This window comes from Fulvia fulva, chromosome 6 (assembly GCF_020509005.1).
Source record: "Fulvia fulva chromosome 6, complete sequence".
NCBI lineage: Eukaryota > Fungi > Ascomycota > Dothideomycetes > Mycosphaerellales > Mycosphaerellaceae > Fulvia > Fulvia fulva.
The window spans coordinates 3,431,682-3,456,871 of record NC_063017.1 but is presented as its reverse complement, the minus strand read 5'-3'; the positions used below and the strand labels follow the sequence as shown (position 1 = coordinate 3,456,871).

At 53.5% G+C, this 25,190-nt stretch overlaps 11 protein-coding genes across 11 annotated transcripts; 4 read left to right on the top strand and 7 right to left on the bottom strand.

Moving 5' to 3' along the window:
* Nucleotides 1-978: 978 nt before the first annotated feature.
* On the top strand, nt 979-1,641 carry CLAFUR5_07269 (uncharacterized protein; the record flags this gene model as incomplete). Its single annotated transcript, XM_047906417.1, has 1 exon — nt 979-1,641. One exon carries the CDS (start codon nt 979-981, stop codon nt 1,639-1,641), a length of 663 nt encoding a protein of 220 aa, XP_047763534.1.
* A 330-nt stretch (nt 1,642-1,971) lies between these two features.
* On the bottom strand, nt 1,972-2,584 carry CLAFUR5_07268 (uncharacterized protein; the record flags this gene model as incomplete). The annotated part of the gene is made up of 3 exons (XM_047906416.1): nt 1,972-2,132; nt 2,188-2,461; nt 2,513-2,584. 3 exons carry the CDS (start codon nt 2,582-2,584, stop codon nt 1,972-1,974), a joined length of 507 nt encoding a protein of 168 aa, XP_047763535.1.
* A 2,074-nt stretch (nt 2,585-4,658) lies between these two features.
* CLAFUR5_07267 (UPF0047 protein) lies at nt 4,659-5,396 on the top strand (the record flags this gene model as incomplete). The annotated part of the gene is made up of 2 exons (XM_047906415.1): nt 4,659-5,162; nt 5,223-5,396. 2 exons carry the CDS (start codon nt 4,659-4,661, stop codon nt 5,394-5,396), a joined length of 678 nt encoding a protein of 225 aa, XP_047763530.1.
* Nucleotides 5,397-5,828: 432 nt separating this feature from the next.
* CLAFUR5_07266 (Importin beta-like protein) lies at nt 5,829-9,033 on the bottom strand (the record flags this gene model as incomplete). The annotated part of the gene is made up of 4 exons (XM_047906414.1): nt 5,829-8,567; nt 8,626-8,683; nt 8,710-8,921; nt 8,977-9,033. 4 exons carry the CDS (start codon nt 9,031-9,033, stop codon nt 5,829-5,831), a joined length of 3,066 nt encoding a protein of 1,021 aa, XP_047763531.1.
* A 717-nt stretch (nt 9,034-9,750) lies between these two features.
* Nucleotides 9,751-11,112, bottom strand: CLAFUR5_07265 (uncharacterized protein; the record flags this gene model as incomplete). The annotated part of the gene is made up of 1 exon (XM_047906413.1): nt 9,751-11,112. The coding sequence occupies one exon, from the start codon at nt 11,110-11,112 to the stop codon at nt 9,751-9,753; it is 1,362 nt and encodes a 453-aa protein (XP_047763532.1).
* Nucleotides 11,113-11,410: 298 nt separating this feature from the next.
* Nucleotides 11,411-12,142, top strand: CLAFUR5_07264 (uncharacterized protein; the record flags this gene model as incomplete). The annotated part of the gene is made up of 1 exon (XM_047906412.1): nt 11,411-12,142. The coding sequence occupies one exon, from the start codon at nt 11,411-11,413 to the stop codon at nt 12,140-12,142; it is 732 nt and encodes a 243-aa protein (XP_047763533.1).
* An 89-nt stretch (nt 12,143-12,231) lies between these two features.
* Nucleotides 12,232-13,242, bottom strand: CLAFUR5_07263 (Short chain dehydrogenase atnD; the record flags this gene model as incomplete). The annotated part of the gene is made up of 1 exon (XM_047906411.1): nt 12,232-13,242. One exon carries the CDS (start codon nt 13,240-13,242, stop codon nt 12,232-12,234), a length of 1,011 nt encoding a protein of 336 aa, XP_047763526.1.
* An 859-nt stretch (nt 13,243-14,101) lies between these two features.
* On the top strand, nt 14,102-15,007 carry CLAFUR5_07262 (uncharacterized protein; the record flags this gene model as incomplete). The annotated part of the gene is made up of 1 exon (XM_047906410.1): nt 14,102-15,007. The coding sequence occupies one exon, from the start codon at nt 14,102-14,104 to the stop codon at nt 15,005-15,007; it is 906 nt and encodes a 301-aa protein (XP_047763527.1).
* Nucleotides 15,008-16,400: 1,393 nt separating this feature from the next.
* CLAFUR5_07261 (Glycogen synthase kinase 1) lies at nt 16,401-17,930 on the bottom strand (the record flags this gene model as incomplete). The annotated part of the gene is made up of 6 exons (XM_047906409.1): nt 16,401-16,534; nt 16,591-16,795; nt 16,850-17,043; nt 17,104-17,590; nt 17,662-17,834; nt 17,885-17,930. 6 exons carry the CDS (start codon nt 17,928-17,930, stop codon nt 16,401-16,403), a joined length of 1,239 nt encoding a protein of 412 aa, XP_047763528.1.
* A 1,287-nt stretch (nt 17,931-19,217) lies between these two features.
* Nucleotides 19,218-19,562, bottom strand: CLAFUR5_07260 (uncharacterized protein; the record flags this gene model as incomplete). The annotated part of the gene is made up of 2 exons (XM_047906408.1): nt 19,218-19,277; nt 19,332-19,562. The coding sequence occupies 2 exons, from the start codon at nt 19,560-19,562 to the stop codon at nt 19,218-19,220; spliced, it is 291 nt and encodes a 96-aa protein (XP_047763529.1).
* A 1,458-nt stretch (nt 19,563-21,020) lies between these two features.
* CLAFUR5_07259 (Mitochondrial translation optimization protein 1) lies at nt 21,021-23,140 on the bottom strand (the record flags this gene model as incomplete). The annotated part of the gene is made up of 2 exons (XM_047906407.1): nt 21,021-22,971; nt 23,028-23,140. The coding sequence occupies 2 exons, from the start codon at nt 23,138-23,140 to the stop codon at nt 21,021-21,023; spliced, it is 2,064 nt and encodes a 687-aa protein (XP_047762987.1).
* Nucleotides 23,141-25,190: the final 2,050 nt, after the last annotated feature.

Sequence of the window (25,190 nt, the reverse complement as noted above, 5' to 3'; positions counted from 1 at the left end):
CCGTCTGAGAATCTGTGGACTGCAGCGTGCTCGTGGAGCCGTGTGCAACGATCCCAGAACCCCATGCATCAATTGACGTCTTCGATATGGCCACTTGCGACATGCGGCGCCTGTCGACCACCCGGAAGAGATGTTCGTTATCGTGAGTGTCGGAGTCAACATGCGCCAGCGCCTGCGGAGCCGATCGCTGTGACGGATCAGTGACGAACGGGTGTCTGGCGACCTGCTTCGACTCCGTCCTTCCTGACACCTTTCACAAACGTTGCTGTCAAGACGTTTGGCAGGCTCTTGTGCGATACAGCCCATGCTGTGCGCCACGGCTCAAAATTCGGATTGGCAGCGCCCCGAAGGATTTGACCATATCTCAAACCACTTGCCTATCTGCGAAACAGTGCGACCCGTGGCAGCATCTGTCAATCCTAAACCGGATCCCAATGCAGGCCCCCGCACGCCGCGGGCCATCCTTGGCAGGAGACATCCAATCAAGGAGCATGCACGGGAAGACGGCATCCGGCATTTCTGCGGCCAGTGCCTATCTTGTGTTGCTCAACGACTGGAGAAGCCTTGTACGACGCAACAAGTCTCCGGACACGCTAGCATCTCAACCAGCGTCACAAGAATCGTCAAGATGCAGTGCAGTAGTCGTACAAATGCCTGTCGTTCGCAGCCTGTGTTCGCTTCGTCCTCCAAGGCAGTGGAAAGACCTCCGGCGTACGGGTCCTCAACGCGGAGTCGTGCGTTTGTCGTGTTTATGCGAACACATTCCTGTGTCCAGCTTCCGCATGAACTTTGAGTCCTGGCATTCTCTTATCATTCGTCGATCTTTACCACCCAAAGACCCTTCTCGAAGAGGACCCTTTTCGCTAACAGTCGCTTCAAGACAGCTCAGCTATACCACAATCTTAGCTTCAACCATCTTTCACACATATACCAGCACTGCGCTACGTACACCACTCGTCGATCACGCCTGCGAGATAGATGGCGACCTCCACCCTAATCATGCCGACAATGTCCGATATGTCTAAGCTGAGACTATCTTTGGACCTCACGTCCGATCTCGACTTGAATCCAGCTTCTGAGACCACAACTCTCAAGTCCGAAACATCAACACTCAACGACCAGACCATGAGCGTCGCGAGCTCAAGCAGTAGCATCTGCAGCTTCAGCACAGACAACAGCAACATAATAAGCCCACTGTCCACCAAAACCGCCAAGAAAGTCCGCTTCGAGGAGTCAGTGAGCTGGTCCTACTTCCACGAACCCGCATCCGAGACCCGACCAGAGCCTGAGCGGAGAGGATCCTTCTTGGGACGAAGCTGGCAACGCTTCAAGCAACGAAACACTTCCGGCGACCTTGACATTACACCACCAGCTATACAACTACAGCAACTGAACCGACAGAACTCTTCAATGGATATGCTCTCATCAAGTCACAAGAGCGCAAAGAACTCTCTATTGGCATCGTCAGCGGCGAGAAGATCTTCACTAGCATACTCGGAAGAGCACCCTCTTAGGGAAGGCACAGGACCGAGGTTCAACGGTGCCGAGACGCACGTAACATGGAGGGCAAGCTCGGCGACTGCAAAGGGCGATTGGGGTGACTTACTCAGTAACCCGAGACAAAGTGCATTGTACGCTTGAGTAGACTATGATCGATGGGTATATGATGATGTGGAATCTTTCTTGGCGCGATGTTGTTTAGCGACGGCGTCTATTCTGTTGGGAATGGAGGGGATTGAATTGATATAGCAAGGAAGCATTATATCACGGCGATGCCGCAAAGAAGTAGTAAAGCATAGAATAGTGAGGAGCATGGCGTAGCATTGGTTTTCAGCTCAAAGAGAGTGGCATTTTCTGTTAAACTAGCAAGTCCGATATGGTTACATGTACGAGATGAGAGACTTGACGGACCACCAAAGTGCTGTGTCGTGCGTTCGAGCTGCAGGTTTATGCCATGCAGAGGCGTCGTCTCTAGTACCACATGCATTGCTGGTAACCCCATTGTTGACCGCAGCTGCCGATTTGGCCACGTCCACCACGCCCGCCGTTGAAGTTGCGACGGCCGTAGTTTCGCTGATAGTCGTTGGTCCTCTTCTGGTTCCAGCTTTGACCGTACCAGTCATCATCGTCATCTGTAACCCTTCGTATCAGCACAGTGAAATCTGACGGCATGACTTGTAAACTTACTGTGGTCAACACACTGGTTGCAGTCGATCCAGTTCTGCTGGCCGCCACGACGGCCACCACGGCCACCGCGACCATAGCCACCACCGTAGTCGTAGACGCCTCCGCCAAAGAAGGCACCGCCTTGACCACCACCGTTGCGGAAGCGGCCGTTGTTGACACCATCAACCTGGTATCGGCCACCTCTGTCCTGGTCCCTGTCCTGGTTCTGGTTCCAGTGCTGTTCGCTTGCCTCTGCTTGCTCGCCGGCCTCCTCGCGGGCTACAATACCCTCAGCCTGCGGTATGTTAGCAGCTGTGTACATCGATGGGAATACTGAGAATCTTACAGCCACTGGGTTAGCGATGGCACCGGTGGCGGTGATGCCAAGGAGGATAGCTGCGATGTTCTTGAAATGCATGGTGACTGTCTATGAAGAGCTGACTGTAGGTAGATAGTTGTCGGTTGGTATCTTCGGTGAGAATTGTTGCTGATGTGTTGGTTTGCTGCTACAGGAACAGCTGATGGTGCGAGTTCAATCACTCTTATATATCAAGTCGATGGCCATTTCACGAGACAGTGTCCAGGTATGACCATCTACCCTCAAAGCATGATCGTGAAGTTTGGTCGCTACTCTCAGGCACACGCGGAATACTGCGGCACATCTAGAACGTAATCATCTCTAAGGTCGCGGCGCATGTAGGTGGATTGCAGGTAGGCGGGAGGACTTGCGAGCATTCTCTGGCTTGGCAGTCGCCCTGTAGTAAGTATGTCCTGGTCCCAAGTCACCTCTCGAGAATAGCCATCGCTGTCACGAATCTGACCTTCTCGGAGCACGGCCTCGTTTAAGTCCGCATGTTTCGCCACGATGCCGTTGACTCGACTCGACAATGCCATGCGAGTGCGAGCGAGGGTCCGTACAGCGGATCGTGAAACAGCTCCCAACTGGAGAGTAGCTGTGAACCCTAATGGCAGCTCTTGGCAGATACAGAGTTCCCTTCTTGAGCAAGGCGAGCTTCTGGCTTTGTTTCAACGATTCAGTCATTCTCCGTTTGGGGCGTTGTGGCCACTGCTGCTCCGGAACTTGTCGGATATAGCACGCGGTGATGCCGTGCCTCTCAAGCCGGCCTTGATTTTCTTCGAGCTCAGCACGGATGAACCTCGAGTACGTCAATCTATGATCTGTGAGTTTGCTTGGCATTCACATGGAGTCGTTCGCGGTTGTCGCCATCTGTAACATCCATGAAACTGCGAATAAGCTCGTAAAGCGCCAGATGATCTCGTTGAAGACCCTCAGAGGAACAGTCTTGGCTTCGATATTCCGCTGACGAGGACATATGCACCAGGCTGCGTCGCAGTTCGTGTTGTGTGAGGAGGGAGACTTCCTCTTGTCTGTACCATGCTGTGGGTACAAGCTGCGAGCCGGTAGAGGATTTCGGGATGTCCAACTGCTGAAGTCACAAGAATGGTGCAGTACCTGGTTCGATTGACCGGGTCAACTAGTGACGTGACGTCGTATAGTCCCCGGGCCGATCGCGTGCGGCGACGTTCATAGAGAGTCTAGGCATCAGTTGGTGGGGATACCCAGCCTGCCGATACTTGCAATACTTTTTCATAGCTATAACTCAATGATATAGCCCTCACATCATGGCCGTTGACGTTCCCCGAGCGCTGGTTGCTCTCGATGGCACTGGGCACTACTTCCGATGGCCCAGGATCTTGGATTCCTGTCATGTTGTGCCCAGTATAGCGCGGGCCCCAGTCACCATGGGGAGCTCATCAATATTGATGGAGAACGGATATAATCGTCAGCTCGTGTCCGGAAACGACACGCATTTTGTGGAATGATTCGTCCTGGCGTAGGGTCCTAGATCGCGTGGCCGGCCGGCGTTGCAGACATCCAGCTTGTGATGTTGCGTATGCAACGTTCCTGCATCAGCACATGGCACCGACCAGTAGTGACGGCTAGCCACGTGCTCAATACACATGTCAAACTCGTTTTGTGCGGCACGAGTCAGCTCCACATGACGATGTCAGAGCCTTTGGCTATTGCAGCCATGCAGTACGTCGTTGGGCAGCGAAAGTTACCGTACAGTCTCCGAGGCCAGCGGTCGCCAGAGGCCATATCGATCGTACAGTGACTCTCGAGACTACGGCACTGTGTCAATCCGCGCCGGACATCGAGGCCGGACCCAGAATGCATTGAGCTGCTGATTGCAGGTAGATTTGGCATGTTGTGCCTGTGCTGCCACGCTAGGAGATGGGCCTGATGGAGTCGACGTGTCGCTCCAAGGGCTGGTGACAAAGGACTTCACTTCTAATATGCTGTCCAACGCGCGCATCAGCAAGGGCTCGATGCGCTACAAGCTCGACTGTTTAGGTCAGGCCTTACTGCTGAGCTACACGCCAGCGCGTTCAAGCCAAGGCCTTTGCTTCAATGATATTCTAGTCTACTCAGTCGAAGCGCTCGGCGGCACCCAACTTTGTCACCTGCAATGCCCTTCGACACCAGTCTCCGCAACACCTGCATCTTCCTCCTCATCTTCATCCTCGCCTTCTTCCCCAACATCTTCCAACGTCTCCTCAAACCCGCCCTCCTCCCCCTCGAGCTGCTCGGCGCAGACTTCGCCCCACGAAAAGTCGCCCTCCCCACCTGCAATTGCTGCCCTCCAGCAAGTTGCACCCCGATTGCGCAAGCAGTACAGCCAGCAGCACCACACGCGCAACCGCCCAGCATGTCGTGGTTCCAGAAACAGTTCACGCTCCCATCTCAGAGCAGAGGAAGCTATCTCATCACCGACACTGTCACGAAAGAGCTACCTGAGATCAAGGACTACAAAGTCGGACTTCTACACCTGTTCATCCAGCATACATCCTGCGGCCTCTCGCTGAACGAGAACTGGGACGAGGCTGTGCGGGAAGATATGAGCGATGCGCTTGACAGGATCGCGCCAGAGGACCGGAAGGGGAATTTGTATAGACACAGTGCTGAGGGATTGGTAAGTCATATACAAGAGCTGGTGTGGTAGGAAGTGCAATTGCTGATGGCATGATGGTAGGATGACATGCCAGCCCATATCAAGAGCGCACTTGTTGGCGCGAGCGTCACGGTGCCGATCAGTAATGGACGACTCAACACGGGGACGTGGCAGGGGATCTGGTACTTGGAGTTCAGGAGTAGTAAGCACCAGAGGAAGGTCGTGGCTACGATACAGGGCGAGAAGAATTCATGACTGGAGGAGCAAGAGAGGACGAGGTTATGAAGAACGAAAGTGGAGCGGGTCAGGAAGCGACATTGCTATATCCGATCAACCGTGAACCTACGATGATACTGAGGCACGCGCGGGTGCGGAGCTGAGTCCCGCACAGCGTCCTGGGCAGCAAGAATGACAGGACGGGATCGACACACAGGGACCTGAGAGAATGTGCTGAAGCCGAGAAGGGGAGCTTGAGTCGTGTCTATATACTCGTTTCTCAACGCCAGGAGCAATGACAGAGTGTAGCCACTCGCGCTTCTGCAACGCTTCCCTCCCTTTAGAGCCATTTTGTAGCCATGCCATGAATTCGCTGTGATGTAACGCCGCAACGTGATGGGGGTATAGTCTTATGCTTTTCCGGCTCCTTCATCATCCCTCCCTCCTCCTCATCCAACGCAGACCCTACGATCATGCATAACTCGCGACAGTCCCGCGACAAGCGGCCCAGAAGTTCTTAACCACATCCCTTGTCCTCTTGGTGTCACCGCGCAAGCTGATGACTTGCTGCACGAACCTCCTCTTCTCCGCGTCGCCCACGCTTGGGATAATAGCTGGAAGAGCATCGCTCGTGATAGCCGTTTCGAGCCACGTCCTAGTCTGAGGTCGGTTCTGGATCAAACCTTTGAGCGGCTCAGCGAGTGAGTCGAGTTCGGAGCGCTGACTGCGGCCGCAGATTTGGTTCATCAGGGCTTGGCAGAGTGGAAGGCCGTACGCAGTGATGACCTGTTCTGCTCGATCAAGGATCGTCTCATCGGGTTGGTCTTGCTTCAGTGCCATGACCCGCCTCCAGAAGTCGGCGGCGGAGCGTTTTGGCATGAGATCCGGGCCATCAAGAGCTTTGAGCGCAAAGTCGAGGATGAGTTGTACCGCGACGCCACTTCCTGCCACGTCTAGGAAGATGTTGCTGTAGCGCCCAATCATGCGGTTGAAGACATCAATGCAGGCTTGTGCGATGCTTGGATCTTGTGATGGGTCACCGTTGAGACTCTGAACGAAGGTGACAGCTCTGGCGTAGATCCGACTGATCTCGTCATCAATACGTGGCTGATCCTTGCGGGAGTACTGCACGATGAGTGTGCAGACTGTCGAAAGTACTGTCTCCAAGTGAGGTGTGGAGATGGTGCACTGCTCGAGGAAGCTGACTATCATGTTCGGCGGAAAGACGAAAGGCCCAGGCTCAGTCTCTGCAAAGCCGGCCTTGAAGACTTGACACACCGAGTCGACGACTTCCCCAACGCCAGGCAGAAGCTGCAACATCGTCTGGCAGATGTTGAGAATACGGAACTGGATTGCCTGACCCTCTGGATCCCGCCAGTAGTTGGCCTGGCCTTTAGGCGTCTCTTCATCCTCGTACAGGTCGATGGGCACATCTTCTGGTACTTGAAGGCCCTTGCCAATCTTGACCAGGCAGTCAATCGAGGAGACGCCAATGGCCGCTGCCTTCTCAACATCCGGCTGAGCGAGCAGCTGTCTGGTGTTGACGACCATACTGTCCACGATGTCTAGTAGTGCCGAGAGAGGCTGTGCCTTGGCGCTCTCTGGGGATATTGCTTGGATGATAGAAGCTATCGCTCCAATGACCTTCTCGTTGGTGTACGGCTCGCTCGTTTCACTCTGGGCGAACTTATCGTACTGTGCCAGGAAGCCATCTAGCTCTCCAGTGAGACTATTGCGACAAGTCGAGCACAATGATTCAATCGACTTTGAGGCGCTGATGAAGAGACCGGGTGTCTCGAGGGAAGCAAACAGGAATCGTAGTGTGTCTGGTAGGGCTTCCGCGTGGCGCTCAATGTACTGACCGTATGCACCCAGCATATCGATGGCGGTCCTTCGTGTCTGAGTCGGAATTGGTTGGCTGAAGTCAGCAATTTCGCGGAACAGAGCAGAGCTAAATATCTGACCAAGCAGCTCTTCAGCGGCTGGTTCTTCGAGCACATTGTCCGCCAGCGTATTGATGGCAAACAATGCAGCCTCAAGATCTTGCCAATTCTTTGCCGAGAGCGCAGTCGTTGCGATGGAAATGAAGCGCTGAAGCATCTCATTGCCGAGCCGTACATAGACGGACAACATAAGATCCGAAGCGTCCATGCGGAACTCCTTAAAAGCTTCTGACTCGTCATCACTCCAGTCCTGCGCCACTTCGGCAGGCGGTGTCCTCATCTTCGACCAGAGTAACTCCGAGAGGCGCATGCAAACAGCTTTGTCGTGGTCAAGCCAGGCTGGCTTTTCTTGAGCCGTCTGTCTCGAGTACATTTCCTCGTTGACATACTCAATGTAGGTGTTCCAGAATTCGATACTGTGGATAGAAACTTCATCATCGTCACCAGGGAAGCCCGGAGATTCGAGTATTGCTAGAAGTAGCTGGACCACAACCTTGGAGCCGAGCTCATTCTGCGGGTCCTCAACCACCTGCTGGACGTTGGCAATACCGAAGGCAATGATCAGCTGAGCGACAGGCAGGACCTCTGGCTCGCGATCATGTAGCAATCGCAGCATTGCCGGCCCGGCGTACTGATGTATAACATTCGCCAGGAGTGCCATGTGTTGAGGCTGAAAGAATGTGGTGTAGCTTTCGAGAATGTCCCGGAAGACATCCATAGCTTCGGTCTGAAGCATCTGGTCGGTCAACAGAGGCGCCAGCTGAGGCACAAGCCCGCGCAAGTGGTCTAGTGCCTGTTGTTGGCTCGTCCACATGGGCTGAGCATAGTTGACCCAATTCAGGAAACATGACAAGCTTTCAGCTTTGACGCTTTCTGCTTTCGTTCTTCCAGTGACTGCAGGAGCCGGCTGGCGTAGAGCGTAGAGCATGACTTTGGTTGCATCGACAGCCAACGTCTCCATGAGATGATGTACGTGCGTGTTCTCTGGCGTGGAATTGTCCACCCTCGAAGCCTCGGTTGCCAAAGTTCCAGATAACCAAAGGAGGTTCACAAGCTGAGAATCATTGAGCGTAGGCAAATACTGATCGATAGCATCATGCGCTGTAGAGAGCCGGTCCTCGTCGACGGCGCTTCCATGGTAGAACGAAGCGGCAAGATGCAGAAGTGGTCGCTGCCACGGTATTGGTGATTGCAGGAAGTATGTTCCTAGTGCTGCGCATAGCTTCTTCCTCACCAGATGACCTTCTCCAGCACGGTCCAGTTGTGCCTGCAAATGGTCAGCGCTTGTTATACGATCAAGGCAGAGCGAGGAATGGTGAACAGACTGTCCAGTGAAGCAATTTGCTCAGGACTGTCTGCGCCGCAGCTGCATCAAGTCTGGCCCTACGGAGGTAAGCCGAAAGTCTCACCACTGGCTCAGATCAGGGTCGACTACTGACCCATCACCGTTCAACTTGACTTGGAACGTCAAGGCTCCAAAGAAGCGGACGTTGGAGTCATCGCTGCCGAGTAAGGCATCTGCTAGTTGCCAGCCGTCTGGGGAGTGCTGCAAGAGCTTGAGCTGGTCGTCGATCTGTGCGATGACTCTCGGCGTGCCAGGCTGATAAAGCCGTTTCACGAGCTGGACATAGTCAGTGGTGAAGGCGACTTCTCTCAATCTATGGCAGCAGCCTCACCTGCTCAACCTCTTGTACGTTCGTCGGAGCCGAGACCGGTATGCCGTAAGTGGTCATTATTGGCTAGAGAGTTGTTGCAGTTGAATCAGGTCATCATCGGCGTTCGACAAGCCGCTATGTCAGCCCGTTATGTGCTTGCTGTTGGCTATCTTGATGGTTCTGGATCTGCCGTGGGCTCTCTGCGCGTGACATGTGTCAATGTCAAGTGCAGCGCGTAGGAGATGTTTGTGAGTGAATGCACGTGAACAATCAAAAAATCGCGGCGCGTAGTCACAGCATGCAGGGATCTAGGAGGTAGTTCTAGGGTGCGGGTCCTGCGGGACTCGGCTGAAAGCTTAATGCCGTGTCACTCCGAGGCCTCCAGGGCTCTTTCCGCTGGTCTTGTACATGTATGTTATTACACGCGTATTTTGCTAGGGGAAGACGGGCAAACATGTATTAGCGACTGACGTGAGTTGGTCTTCTATCTAGATTGCTCTGATATCTGATGAGGGTTGAGAAAGCTCTCCTCAGCGCTCCTGTGCCCGTCCACCATGTCCTGAGGTCGTAGCACATGAAAGTTCCAACGAGTGACAGTCAATTGACACATGAAACGCCATCGCCGCAAGGTCCCTGCAGCATATTTGCCTCCTCGTGCTGCCCATGATCATGCCAGATCAAACGCCGTGGTGAAGTTGAGCAGTTCAAGCCATGCTCATAGGTCCCAAGGGTGCCGCCGAGTAAAGGTGTTTCAAAACGCCGCGCTATGCTCCAAATATAATACCACCCAAATCATTACCCCAAGACATTAAGCTTCAACATGCGTCGTAAATCGTTCTCCATTCCTCTGATGTCATGAGCGCCTCCGCTGCGAGGTATGTCAGAGGAAGGTACAGAGCCAGCTGTACCGTAGGACACTCCATTAGGCTGCGCTCCGAATGGTAGCTGCGGCATCTCAGCTGGAGCAGATGTTCGGATCTGCTCCTTCAAATAGGAGCGAGCAAGGGTGTTTGTGTCGGTAGAAGGTGGGATTGATTGATATGTCTGGTAATTGCTCGGTGGATACGCCCTCGAAGAAGGAGAATCGTTGATCATCTCTTGCCGCAAAGAAGACGGTCGCGTGGGAGTATCGCCTCGAGCAGCCTTGAACAATGGCGAGAGGTTGCGGTTTCCATAGTGGAGAGCGTGTTGGTTTTGTTGTTGATGGGCGGCAGGCTGTGGCGTGGAGGGCCCTGAGCTGGGACGTTGCATGGGTGACGGAGAACCAAATACTCCATCAGGAGTACGCGCACTGGAGTTTGGTCGAGTTTGCGATCGTGGAGGGGTAATACTTTCTCTTGCTGTATTGAACAGCAGCTCTTTCAGGTTCTTTGTGTAGGCTTGCCGCTCGTCGTCGCTAGCCGTATGCTGCTGTGCGCCTGGAGATGAATGGGATCGATCGCCTGGTCCTGGCCGGCTCTTCGGTGGCAGCGTTCGTGGACTGGGCATGCCTTCGGTATCCCCGTCTAATTCTTGCAGGAATAGGCTCTTCCCATGGAACATATTCCTCGGCACTGTGGAAGGTGGTTGCCGTGTGGCTGCTTGTGGTGATAACGCATTGCTGTTACTCCTGCTCTTCTCCTTCTCTGCTCTATCGGCCTCGAAGAAGAAATCTAGCGGCGACTCCTCGCGTGGAGGTGGTGGCACGGGAGCAGCTGAGTCGCTCTCGGGTGAAGACTCTACAGTCTGGTTGGCCTTCTCGCGCTCAAGCCTTGCTTGTAAGGTTGTATGCTGTGCCGCGTTCGGTACGGACTTGGAGAAGAACTTTGGCACAGGAAGTGAAGCGGCCGCTGGCGATGCTTGGAAAGTCGGACCGGCGTAGGCTTGCTCCTTTGCAGGAGTGCCATGTGTAAGGCCCCCACCCGAAGATGGCCTCTGTCTTTGTGCATTGGATCTGCTCATGTTATCTACGGGCTGTTCTGCACCCAGCACTACGCTTTGTCGTGTCTTGTGGGATGTCGGCGAGGCAGCAGGATTGGCTATTGCGCCGTCTGAGACTGCGCCTTGGAAGTGTTGCTGGTTGTTCCTGCGATTCCGGCTGTTGCGCTTCGCTTGTCCGGCAGAAGGTGTGCGGTGTGTGTGAGGCTGTGTGATGTAGTCGGCCATGTCGAAGTACATGTAGTGCAAAGGAAATGTTGTTGTGAACACGCTGAATCAGTTGGTGGTTGTTGTGTGGTTGTTTGACCGCTAGCTAGGGTACCGTCTCCAGACTCCAGGGAGTTGGAGATTGGTGTTGGCTTCGTGTTCGAGTTTGATGTCTGCGGGTGTGAGGAGACATTGTTGTCGGTGGACGATGTGTCGCGCGTCAAGTAGAGAGAGATGGTCATGCAGACAGCAGAGGCCGACGTGGTGGCTGTGGGTCCGGCTTTGACTTTACCACGCAGACAGACCACAAAGCCGTCAGCGCACGAGACAGATGGCGTCAGACGAGTCGAGTACACACTCTTTCCACGTCTCTGGCGAAAAGCTGCGAGCGGTACTCGCCCGTGATGGCTTCGTCCGCATCGCGCAAGCATTCTCGCCGGAAGAGGTGCACCCATTCCAACAAGCTTGCAAGCGCACCGTAGACCTCGCGCGAGCTGGCAAGTGGCCATACTTCCGCACTCTACCGAAGCAGTTCCCGCCATGGACCGACGACGTCTCGCAGGGCATATGGGGTGTACAGCATCTGCTGCATCCCGACATGCCCGAAAAGGAGACGTTCGAGAAGTCCCACTTTGGTGACACGATGGTGAATGCCGTGACGGCGCTGTTGCAGTGCTCACGCGACGAGCTCGTCCTGGAACTGTGCAACATGCTCGTGCGTCCCGACCGCGACTTTGCGCTGCGATGGCACCGGGACGACATGCCTGGTCAAGTGGCCGTGAAGATGTACCCCGGCGACATCGGGTTCTACAACAACAACATATTGCATCGCGGTGTGTGCGACAGCAAGAATGAGCGCATGACACTGCACGGAACAATGGGCCTGGTAGGCACGGACACTTCCCGAGCCCGCAATATACTCCAGCACGGCATTGGAAAATGGGCAGCGGATTGCGGCTTCAGTGATTTGCCGCCAGGCATGGCACAGCTCGCCGATGGTATGAAGCAGCGTCTGCTTGCCATGGGTCAGGGTCACGATGGGGGATACTCACAGCAGGACTAGGCAGTCGACAGCTAAGACAGCTTGTCGATGAATCAAAGCGCATCACAAAACGTGCGCTACAACATTGAGATTGCACTTGTATCTTCTATTCACAACTTGGGATTCCCATGGTCCTCCACTACAGCAAGAACTTCCTCGTTCCACTTTGCTGCTAATCTTTCTGCTTGCTTACTAGTGACATTCAATCCCTCGGAGCCTACCCTGGCATCCATCAGGAACTTTCCATGCGCCTCTTGCGGCAGCTGAGGCTCGATAGCGTGTACAAGTGCTCTCCCACCAACTTCGGTGGTGCGCTGAAACAGAGCCATTACCCAGTCCGCCATGTTCTTCACCCTTGGATTGATCGGGTCACGGAAAATCGTGCTCTTGCAAGCACCCGGCGTCATGACCGTCAAGACGACACCAGATTCACCAGCCACTGGATTGACCTTGGCCAGCTGTTTCATCGCCCAGAAGATCAAGATCTTGCTCAATTGGTACCGCTGCCCCATCCACTTCAGGGACAAGTCTTTACTGTCCAGCTTGTCGACGATTTTGCCATCTGTCTCCAGTTCGCCAAGATTTGCAACATACATCATGTCACTTCCAACGACACTGATTCGACCCTGCTGACCAGTCCGCCGCGCGCTGTCCTGCATTTTCGGCAGCAGAACTTTGGTCAAGCGTAAGTTCCCAAACACGTTAACAGCCAGAGTACTCTCGTGGACGTCCACCGTGCGCCATTCCATGGTCATCACGCCAGCGTTCAGAATTGCGGCATCCAGTCTTTCCAGAGCCTGAACTCGTTTTGCGAACGCGTCGATGGAAGCTTCATCACCAGAGTCCAGCTCCCACACTTCGACCACATCGGCAGAGACTTTGCAGCTCTCGACGATGTCCTTGGCTGCAGCTTCGCCTTTCGAAACTGTTCGGACTGCGAGGATGACTTTTGAGGCTTTGAGGCGCACAAGGTGTCGTGCTGCTTCCTTTCCTAGGCCAGTATTGGAGCCTGTTACGATCACCGTCTGGCCTGAGAAGTCGAATTCTGGAATGGGAATATTTACGAAGAATTGGGATGTCATTAAAGTAGGAAGGAAGCCTGCAATCTTGAGAGCTTGCATCTTGAATGAGATGGCGGTGGAATGTTGATGGAGAATAGAAACAATCGTACTCTACGAGGATGACTTGCGGTCATATACTTAGGCAGCGCCATACACGATGGTGTGTTCCACCGCGTTGGTTGCAGATCCTGAGGAACTACATCACGCGGCAGTCAGCGCTTCCCTCTTTGGTGCTGAATCCTGCGCCAAGAGCGAGCAAGATTGTGAGAAGAGCCGACATAGTGATGGCGCTCGGGCAGGCGAAATGGTGAGAGAAGACAGAAGAGCGGTTCAATAAAGACACCAAGTCGGGCGAACAGCAACCCGAGTCACGTGTGCGGCTCAACTCATCCATGCAATCCTTCCGAGAGCAAGACGAGATCATCCGTTCTTCATCCCGTTTTGCCCGTCAAGACTGTCACCACTGTTGTCAGGTCTAGCTTCAAATCTCTGCACTGTCTATCGGTGCTATCTAGGGTAGTACTTAGAACGCAAGCTCGTCTTCAGAGGCAAGTATATCAGGCAAGTGCATCTCACGCAATTCCTCAACTCCCATCCATATTCTTCAACGAGAACTAAATCCACTTAACTACAACGCCCTCTCGCAGTACTGCAAATACACCAAGTGCTCTCAACAGAACAGGTGGCCGCTTGTACGAGAATCCGAATATCTCTTGGTCGGTGCAATAGCAATACTAGGACGTAGCCACTGCTTGCGAAGTAGAGGCGAACGATACACCCATCGCTTCGACAACATTCGCTCTGTCTAAGGTGCTCGAAGCTTTCTTCGCAGGCTACAATCGCCATTACTTTTCGAGCAAGGGGCGACAACCTCTGTTGTCGGGAACCCTCGCACGACAGGCGGCTGAAAACCAGCATCATGGCGACCACACGCAGACTCGTCGTGACTGGCGCGACTGGCAAGCAAGGCGGCGCTTTAATATCAGCACTTCTGTCCAGACCATCACAACCTTTCGAGATATATGCTATCACACGAGACAAGACATCCGGCAGCGCACAACGACTCGCAAACAAACCGAACGTGCACGTAATACAAGGCAACTTCGACGACCCAGTCAGCATCTTCAAACAGATCGAAAAGCCATGGGGCCTCTTCTCCGTCACGATGCCCTTGAACGCAAAGAAAGAAGAACACCAAGGCAAAGCCATGACCGCTGCCGCTGTCGACGCCGGAATCAAACACATCATCTTCACGGCCACCGACCGCGGCCCAAACACCGATACAGATCCAACACCAATCCCTCACTTCGCCAGCAAGTTCCACATCGAGCAGGACATCATCGCAAAGTCCGAAGCCGCTGGTAAAGACCTCACCTACACTTTCCTCCGTCCGGTCGCCTTCTACGAGAACCTCAGCAATAACTTCCTCGGCCGCGCTTTTGCGGAAATGTGGCGTCTCAACGGCCCCAGCACGGAACTCCAACTCATCAGTACCACCGACATGGGCAAACTCGCAGCTGAAGCGTTCCTCAACGCGGAATCTCCAGAGTATCGCAACCGAGCTATCTCCCTGGCAGGAGACGCCACCTCCCCCGACGAAGCCGCAAGAGTCTCCAGAGAAGAGACAGGGCGGGAGATGGAGGGGACGTACGGAGTTGTGGCCAGGACGCTCAAGTGGGTATTGAACGAACAATTGGGGATAATGTTCAATTGGTTCAAGTCCACAGGCTTCAATGCCAACGTCCCCGAGTTGAGGAAACGATACCCTTTCCTCAAAGACTTCCGGTCATGGTTGAGGGAGGAATCGGCTTGGAAGAAGGTCTAATGCAGTCAGTCGCTTGAGACAGTCCACACTGGGGGTCCAACTGAAGCTGAGAATCTCAAGACTCCTGATCAACAATAAGGACTGCTCTCTACGACGACGACGCAATCTACGAGGCTCGATAGAAGCCTATACCACTCGGAAGACATTGTTCCTCGGGGTTGCGAGGTTGCGACACAACGTTGGGACTTCGAACGTTGAAGGCCGTTCCAAAACGCATGCTCATCTTCTGTTGGACCTACTGTGGTCAGTTGCGTTGAGGTCTCGGGTGCATGTGGTCCAGCATAGATCACTAGCATGCATACTCAAATGACTAAACGACCTCCAACAACAGCAGAAAAGAAATCCTCCCCTTCGAGCAACTTCATCCTCATCCTCCCGACCTACTAAGAATAACAGCGCATCGCTGTCTCGGACCAAACACCTATCCGGGCATTGCGTCACTCGTGCACTTCCCCCCTTCCCGGTTCATGTCTCAGTGTGCCACAGCGGCACCTCGCACCAGCCCAAAAATGCCCAAGCTCGGAGGCCGATCACTATGGCGCGGCATGATTGGCCGCTAGATCTTCAACGTCACTTGATCTTTTCTGCAAGATCTTGTCTCTGTCTTACTATTCATTTGGCAATCACTAGTGGACAGGATAGGGGTCGATCTTGCGAGAAGCAAAAAGAAACGGAAAGTGTAGAGGGAAAGAAGCCTATTCCAAGGACCAATTCATGGTCGTTTCATTGCAATGCACATAGCCTAGCCCTCAGCAGAAGTCGCTAAAGGGACAACCAGCCCGTTCTTGTGAAAGGCCCAGCCTGCTCCTCCTATGCTACCGTTAGGAAGGGGAAAGAAGACGGCATCGCCATCTCTTCCTCGTTAAAGAACCAGCCTCCAGCATTTCAGCAGCCAAAGTTTGATGTGTTTTGTGCTTTGCTTCCCATTCTTTTTCACTTTCGCCCAGTTTCCTTTCCCGATGACCGCGCCCATGGTGAGTATCGCAAGAACAAGAAAGCAATTTTGCACGCAAAGCACACCCAGGACCCTTTCATTTCGCTCTGTGAAATCTCCCCGGCCCAAGAAAACATCCACTGAGAAGGAGCAGCACTGCATCAGTCAGAGCACCCAGGGCCATAGCAGCTCATCTTGCAAGCAACGCAAGATGTTCGCAGTGAAGAGTGTTTCGCCTTTTGGTTGGACCAATGCAATGTCCACGAACAACTCCTCGTTCAATGGTGAAAAGAGTCACACCGTGAAGTGTATAGTTCCCTTTCGTTGCCCCGTGGAACGCCGTGACGCCAGCGCCGCGAACGCCGTCCGTGACAATTGTGACAATGCATCGCTGCGTGACTTCATGATGGAAAGCTCATGCTCGTTTGGTGGTGAGTGAGAAGTCGGGCGACCTCAATCTCAATCCAGACGAGCTATCATCTGATCCTTGGTGAGAGGTGTCAGATTGTCGATATCTAAGCCCTTGGCGGCCAGAGTCGACTTCATGTGGGCCGGTACGAGCTTCTCGTTCAGGTCAGGGCGAATTGACAATTCTGCAAATTCAGATTAGCTTATGTAAGTCACTGCACTAAAAGATTGTGAAACGTACCATGGTGAGAAAAGTCGAAGAGATTTGGCAAATCCTTGTTCGCTCCGTTGGAGTGGCGCGAGTCCGGCAGCTTCGTGGCTGGATCCCTGAGCTCGTCGAAGAATGGATGCACCATGGCGTCAATTGCCGACAGGCGCTGTGTCGGCGTGTACTCGAGCAGCTTCGAAATCAAGTCGATCGCATTTGGGTCGGCCTTACGGAACACCTACACCAGCGTCAGTTCCGAGTTTTCTTCTTGATGCACATCTGCAGGCATTACCTTGCTGAATGGATGCGGCTTGATCTGTGGAAACTTATGCTCCATGTAGTTCGGATTCATAGTGCGAATCTGGTCGCGAGTCGGAGTACCAAGCACCTTGATTATCTCCACCAGCTGGTCGATGCCAGACTCTCCTGGGAAGAGCGGCTGACCGAGCATGAGCTCTGCCATGACGCAACCAGTGGACCAGACATCTATGAATCGTCAGTTGGTGCCCGACCGACGTGGTGAGTGAGCGCATTGGGTACACATACCGATCTTGGTGGTATAGTTAGTAGCACCGAAGATGAGCTCTGGTGCACGGTAGTACCTAGAGCAGATGTAGGACACGTTAGGCTCGTTCTCAACCAGGATCTTCGCGCTACCGAAATCGCAGAGCTTGAGGATGCCGGAGGCCGGGTCCAGGAGAAGGTTCTGTGGCTTGATGTCGCGGTGGCAGATGCCCTGGGAGTGAATGTAGGCGAGTGAGCGGAAGAGCTGGTAGATGTAGAGCTTCACCTCGAGAATTGGCATGGTCGTCTTGAGCTTGTTGAAGTGCCTCGATGCCCGGTAGACGGTCTCGGGAACGTACTCGAGTACGAGGTTGAGGTAGACTTCATCTTTCTGCACGGCCATTAGAGCTGTTTGCACTCCCATTTTGTGATCGGTTTCTCGGACCCTGTCTCCATTGGAGTAGTAGAACGCCTTGAGTTCGACGATGTTCGGATGACGGACAATGCGCATGATCTGCAGCTCTCTGTTCTGTTCGGAAGTTAGCCCTGCGACTCAGCAGACGGGCGAGGAAGGGTGTTTCGATGACTGCGCCGACTGACCTTGAAGCGCTTGTCCTGCAGCACGCGCTTGATGGCTGCATCTTCGCCCGAGGGTGAGAGCTTGGTTTGGAAGACTACACCGAAGCTGCCGTTGCCCACAATCTTGCACTGAGTATACTGCATCTCTTTGGTCTCGCCCGTGAGGCCGTCCTGCACTTTCTCGCGAATCACCTCTGCGGTATATTGTCAGCCAATGCCTCACATGCAACCCAATCGCACATACCACCCATTCTGAGGCTGCTGAAAGCCGAAGGACGTTGGTTGGACATGTTTTCGCTAATCTGTTGATGTGGTCACGCGCGTGGGCGTGGCGGGGCTGCTATCGCGAGTATGGAGGGCTTCGGTTGAGGAGTTGGTGCGGAGACTTGAGTGTCGCCGTGGTGGTGGAGGTGAGGTGGACGGCGGCGCGGAGGTGAAGGCTGCGTAGCGGAGAGCGGTTGGTGCGCGCTGCTGCACTTGCGGCGCAGTGAATGTTGCGTGCGCGTGAAGGTTCTTGAGCTTGAGCGAGGACGTGCGAGGTCCCGGGTAGGTAGGCACTACAGCGCAGCTGAACACTTGGAAAGCACGAGTCAGTTATGGCCCGTCTTGAAGCCGAAAGTGGTCCAGCGAAGCAGCGGAGGCAGTCGCGACAGCAGCAGCAGTAGTGGCAGCGGCAGTCGTGATCCAGTAAGCCGGTTGGTGTTGGTGTCTTCCGGTCCAGGTGGTGGTCCAGAAGGATGTTGTTGTTGTTGTTGTTGGTGGTGGTGGTGGTTGACCAGGTCGGGTGGTATCCAGGTGCCAGGTGTGAAAGCGGATTCGAGAGGGCGACTCAAGTGAAGCTGAAGTGTGTGAGGAGGAAAGCAAGTGACACTCTCGTGCGGCCAGTGCGTAGGGAGTAGGGAGTAGTTCTCGTCCGACCCCTCTCAGTAACAAGAGAGCAGCACGAGGTGAAGGTGTGTGGCTTCGAAGTTTGCAAAACACCTCAGGCACAATGCACGACACGGCTTGTTTAGTACGGCGGTGGCAGCAGCAGCAGAAGTCAGTATACTGGCGGGGGTAGGGCGAGGTTGGTTCAGCTCCAGCACGGTCGACCAGGAGGCACAGATGATGGATGTCAATATCAATCAAAATGGGCAATACTGCTTTAGTGGAGTTCATTGGCCCACATAGTGGTGGAAGGGTCACGAGGCTACCAGAAATGACTTCACTTCGACTTGGCGCAAACTGCGCGCACACACCTTGACACCTCACATCCGCCGCAGCTTGCTGTAGCCTGTGAATGCGAACGTGAGCCTCCGAAACCGTTGAGGCTGCCTGCGCTGACACCGTCGCCCATCCGCCGCCCAGTCTGCAGAGTCCCGAGACTCCAGACAGTTCGTTGAGATGCCCGTGTGGCCACGTGCCTCGTCGAACAGATCCATCCTAGTGATCCTACCCGCTTTGCGGGCACGGAGCCATGACGAGACCTGCTGCTACTAACTACATGTACATGTATTTCTCCCTCCAAGGCTCCCATGCGCGTGATCATCGCCTGGCACTGGGCGCGCCTGCAGATCGCTAGCCGCCGTTTATTGCCCTCATTTCGTGAGACTGTAGTCACGCTGTCCGTCAGCTTCAGCATTGGCCGCGACAGCCTGCTGGTATAATTATTAGTAGGGTGGAAACAGGCTGCTCAATGCTCATGCTCATACTCGACCACCGCACTTCCCGCCGGCTGCTCGCAGCTGGGAGTGGGCTAGATTATTTCGCTCTTGCTGTTGCTCTTGCTGTTGCTCTTGCTGTTGCTCTTGCTGTTGCTCTTGCTTTTGCTCTTGCTCTGTCTCTTCCTCTTCGTCTTCCTCTTCACCGTGCGGTTCCCATGGTTGATTCTTGATGGGACCTTGGCACACGATCAGCAAATAGGCTTCCTCCAACACCCGCATCTTGCACCTCTGCAGCAGCCGAACGGGAGCTTCGTCCCAAGGCCTCGCGCACCCAGAAACAGCGACCTGCAGCAGCTACCTCTCAGGTACATCAGCAGCATGACAGAAGCCGCCGTCGTGGATCTGGATGCCAGCCAATGGGCGCCAGTGTGATCGAGCTTGGAGAGAGGTACTTGGGGACTTGGAGGAAGCTTTTCAAGCTTTCGCACTACACACGCCATCGGCCGTTGGGCACTGCAGCCAGCAACACGACCAGATCCCAGCGACATGCCAGCCCAGCGTCCGACCGGTCGACCACACCGGCAAAAAGGCGATGGCGTGGCCGACAGACTGTCCGGCATGAACTCCATCTCATGCTGTGATCTTTGTGCTACCAACGCTGGTGTTAGCTCTCTTCAGCATCATACCATCGTCAAATTGCATTTGCAATGCACGGACTGCACGGATCTGATAATGCAGCAGCTCCCACCCTGTCCGCCCCGATCACATGTCGAAGCTCGCCAACATCCGCACGCGGGATCCCAAGCGAGACCGTGGCTAGAGTCATCTAGATCTTGCCATTATCTATCTTCTGGTATAACGCCAAGGCACAAGGCGCATGTGAGTACGAACCGCTCTCGGTCTTCTGCTGCTGCCATCAAACACATATCACAAACTCACGACGTTTCGCCGTGGCATGATAAGCTGATCAATTGCTGGTACACACACATCGTGGATCTACTAACCACAGCCACGTTTCGACAGGAGCAGGAAGGCACCTGGAGACTCCACACACCTCGTGCACTTACTGTGGAGTATGGGGGTGTCATCAATCAAGCGACCTGCTCGCAGGCCTACCATGTCTCCATGAGCTCCCGAGCTGGCCTGCGCGCCTGTCAAAACCTCATCATCAAGAACCGCAACCGCAATTTGCGACAAATGCGGCAGATAGGAAACAGAAACTTCGTCCAAGAGCATTCACTTGCAGGCTTGCAGCCCGGCAGATCTAGATCTCGCAGGTTCGCAGCTCCGCCGAGCAGTCCAGCACTTCTGAAACCACAGAACGGTACCAGCGTGAACCGCACCACTGGAGGCCAGCCAACGCCGTCATGATTAGAGCTCCACTTTTAGCCGTGCGAGCACATCACATGGTCTACGAGTGGTGTGACAAGAGTGAGCCGAGAGAGAGTGCGTGGCCAAGCTCAGCCTACAGACCGCTCTCACCACCGCCACAACGTAGTAAGAACCTCCTGACGTATACCAAGGAAGGGTGCTAGACAGAAGATGAGCTACTAAGAGGAACGGACTCAGGAGCGGTATGCTTATCTTACATGATTGTCTCTAGTTTGTACAATGTACACGTGCTGTACAGCCTCTCTGGGCGACCTCGTGGCATTTCATCACTACCTTGAAACGCTATCGCTATGCAGCATCATGTCAACTATCATCATCCTCCTCCTTTGATCACTTGCTTCGTCATCAGGCCAATGTTTCGACCTCCCTCCCCGGCGTCTGCGCCTCAACCGTCTCCTTGTACATCTTCCTCCTCTGCTCTCTCCTCCATGCACCCTTTACATACGCAAGCAGCGTCAACGTACCATGCGGCGTAATGCCCTCGACCCTGCGCGCCTGGCCAACAGACTCAGGCCTCGTCTCGCTCAGAGTCTTCTTCTCCTCCCAACTCAGACCATGGATAGCCTGATAGTCAAGATCTGCTGGCAAGAGCAAGCTCTCGTCCCTCGCGAATGATGCGGCGGCGGCTTCTTGCTGTGTTATGTAGGGTGCATAGACGCCGTCGATATCGATGCGAGCGCGGATGTGTTCGGGATACTGAGATATTTCGGGAATCATGGAGAGGAGAGAAGTGGTCGTGACATTGGCATGCCGGAGTAGGTCGAACGCACTGCGTTTGTGAGCATCGCTGCGGACTGGGTAGCCGTTTTCGATCCAGGTTTGGGAACTGAGCTTCTTGTTCTCAAGGAGGGAGCGCAGTTCGTCCATTTGTGATTTCTCATCGCTGAAAGCTCTCCAACGGGCGTCGCCGACGATCCCAGCTTCGCGACCTTTCGCAGTGAGGCGTAAGTCTGCATTGTCTGCGCGTGCTGACATACGGTATTCGCTCCTGCTCGTGAACATTCTGTATGGCTCGCTGACACCTTTGGTCACGAGATCATCGATCATGATGCCGATATAGCCATCTGCTCGCGACATCGTGAAGGCCTCGTGGCCAATGGCGGCATTCCCTGCGTTTATGCCAGCAAGAATGCCTTGTGCCGCAGCTTCCTCGTAGCCGGTCGTGCCATTGATTTGGCCAGCGAGGAAGAGGCCTCCGATAGCCTTGGTCTCCAACGTGCTTCTCAGACTTCGAGGATCGACGTAGTCGTACTCGACTCCATAGCCTGGTTGGAGCATCTTGACGTTTTCAAGGCCGACGACTGTGCGAAGCATGGCTTCTTGGGCATCAGTGGGGACCGTCATTGATAGGCCGTTGGGATATATCACATCATTGTCGAAGCCTTCGGGTTCGAGCCAGATGAGATGAGCATTCTTTGAGGTAAAACGTGTCACCTTGCTTTCAAGCGATGGACAGTAGCGAGGACCTTTGACAGTTTCGCGAATGTGAATGCTCTTATCCAGATTCTGCCGGATGATTTCGTGGGATGCTTCATTTGTGTGGGTACTCCAGCAAGGGAGCTGTTCTTCGACAGAGACGCGCGAGTTGAGGTATGAGAAGGGCGTAGGAGGCTCGTCGCCAGGCTGGACTTCAAGTTTGGGTAGGTCGATTGTCTTCTTGTCGAGTCGAGGAGGTGTGCCGGTCTTCAGTCTGCCTAGCTTGAAGCCAGCTTCTCGTAACGAGTTCGACAGGCCGAATGTCGCAGCCTCCCCCATTCGTCCAGATGGGAACACTTCAAGACCGATGTGGATCTCGCCTCCAAGAAATGTTCCTGTGGTGATGACCACGTTGTTCGTGTCAATCACTTGTCCAGACTCCAACCGCACACCTTTTATCCTTCCATGCCTGCCTTCTGCTGCGGCCCCAGGCGATCGATCGAGTATGATGTCCGCAACCTTGCCCTCTTTCACAGACAGTGCCGGGTAGTCCGTCATCTCCTCTCGCATGTGCTTCTTGTACAGCGCGCGATCGATCTGTGCCCGTGGTCCCCAAACTGCCGGTCCCTTCTTCTTGTTCAGCACTCTGAACTGCACCCCAGCTTTGTCTGCAATCTTTCCGACCAGTCCATCCAGCGCATCGATCTCCCGCATCATCGTTCCCTTCCCGATCCCGCCAAAAGAAGGGTTGCAACTGCATACGCCCAGGTTATCGAGCGATGGTGTTACAAGGGTCGTTCGTGCGCCCGTTCGCGCTGCAGCTGCTGAGGCTTCGCATCCTGCATGGCCACCTCCTATGACTACGACATCGACGGCCGGTCTATCAAATGCATGTGCTCAGAGTCGTGATGGCATACGAAATGAGGATTGATCTACCTTGAAGGCAGGTCGGCGACTGTGGCAAGCGTCCTTCTGAACGCAGCGGCCGACCCGACGCGAGGCGCATGGCCCCGGAGCATGCGCGCTCTCGCAGAGAAGAGCAATGTCATCGTCGCAGTGCTATGTCCATGGGATGCAGGTCTCTAGGACTTCGATCGCGTCAAGTTCATCTGAGTGCCACGGTGCCACGCCTGAAACATCATTGATCCCAGGCAGTGCCAGGGTCTCGACCGGATCCATTGCCGGGACGCGAGAAGTCGATCGCCTCGATCCTCTCTCACCTGCACTCGACCTCCCTCTCGTTGCTTCCTCCACAAACACCCCTTCTGCCCGGGTCACTATGCCACATACGAGGCTGCAGCGGGATCATGATGCACAGTATGCGCGCGGACCCATTCGGAACCGAACGAGCAGCATGGCATCCAAGATGCACGCAACCACACCCAAGGAGTGTGATGGCCCCGAAAGTCTCGGCGTGCTTCAGCAAGAGGGCCGAGGGCGGATCGAAAGGAAGGTGGCCGCCCTAGCGTCCTTGGAAAACGCGCTAGTGGGGTCGCGTTCAAGACACCTTTTGTTCACACCTGTATAGCACTGTATATATACACTCTATAGATATACTTTTTATATCGTTGAGAAGCTCGTGAGAAGCGCTTCTAAACTATAGTACGTACACGCTCTAGCGTCGCTAGTACGCCGCCTAGTCGCGCCTTCGAGAGGATAGGTGAAGTTGAGACACCCTTACGCGTCCGCGTTAAGGATTTGACAGAGGAAGGCTACTTACGTAAGAAGATCCGTAATAAGATAGGTATATTAGTACGCTAGTAGTAGCGTATCTATAATAAATAATAGTCTAATCGAAGAGTAGGTAAGAAACGGAAAGGAATAGCTAAAAAGATTAATAAGAAGACCGTACGGAATATTATTAACTTTATTCAATTATTCTATAAGAACCGTACTATACTATAGCTAGAACTACGCGATATATTTATACCGTATTATAGGTCACTATAGACTATTAAAAATATAAAAAAATACTAACGGATTCTTTAAGTATAAGGCGTATTAGAAGAGCTATCTACAAGCTACGAATATCGATAAACGCGAGTAGTTCTACGCGATATAATTATACCTTAATAACGCTACCTATTAGTATAGAGTACGCTTTACGGATAAGGTTTATTTTAACGTTAATTTACGAGTAACGGAGTACGTAACGAGGATATATAAGGAGCGATACTACGAGACCTATATATAGTTTAATAAACGGAGCCGTAGGTTATAGCTATACGCCTAGGCGATAGTTAGATATAACTATAAGAGCAACCTTATCTTCTACGATATAAATAAAATAGTACCTAATCTATTAAAAAGGTACGATTTAATAGTAGCGGAGTAGAGTAAGAGATTAATCTTTAACTAGCTAATTGTTATAAGTAGGTATAAGTATGTAGTCGGGTAAGGTATAAGTCGAATAGATGTTCTATCTAAGAGAGGCGCGGAGGGCGTAAGAGTTATATATAGGCGCTAAGCCGCTAGTCGGATTAGTTAGCGGGCGCGGGGTCTAGGTACGTACCCGCGAGTTTAAGTAAATATACGCCGGTACGGTAACACTACCCCCCCCTCTTAGAGTACGCTCCTATTACGGGCGAGAGTACTATAATAGGGTCGGGTAAAGATATATATAGTTACGCGAGCTATCTAAGAGAGCGCGAGAAGCGCGAGAAGATAAAGTTGCGCAAATCAAGCTAGCGGGTACTAGCGGCCGCTAGCGCGCGGGCGTACGGCCGACGATACTATATTACGAGGCAGTTCGTAAAAAAGGGCTGTCTTGTAATAGAACCCCCCTCCTTAAATAAGGAGCCTCTACGACGTTTCTACGTTTAATACTTAGAGCGTATAGAGGGCTATCGCTAGTACTAATACCGGTACTAGTTTTAAGAGCTTTATCGAGGAAGCTTTAGTTATACTACGTTTGTATATACGGTCCGAGGATTAGCGCTAGCCCGTATTAAGTTACCCGCTAATCGAGTCCGTTAAAGGTAGGCTTAGGTTTATCTAGGTATCGCTAGTAGAACGCAATTACGAGTTCTTTATATCTAGGTAGTACGGCTAACTACTTAGCCTAGCTTCGCGTATAATCCTTCTAAATGACTATATACT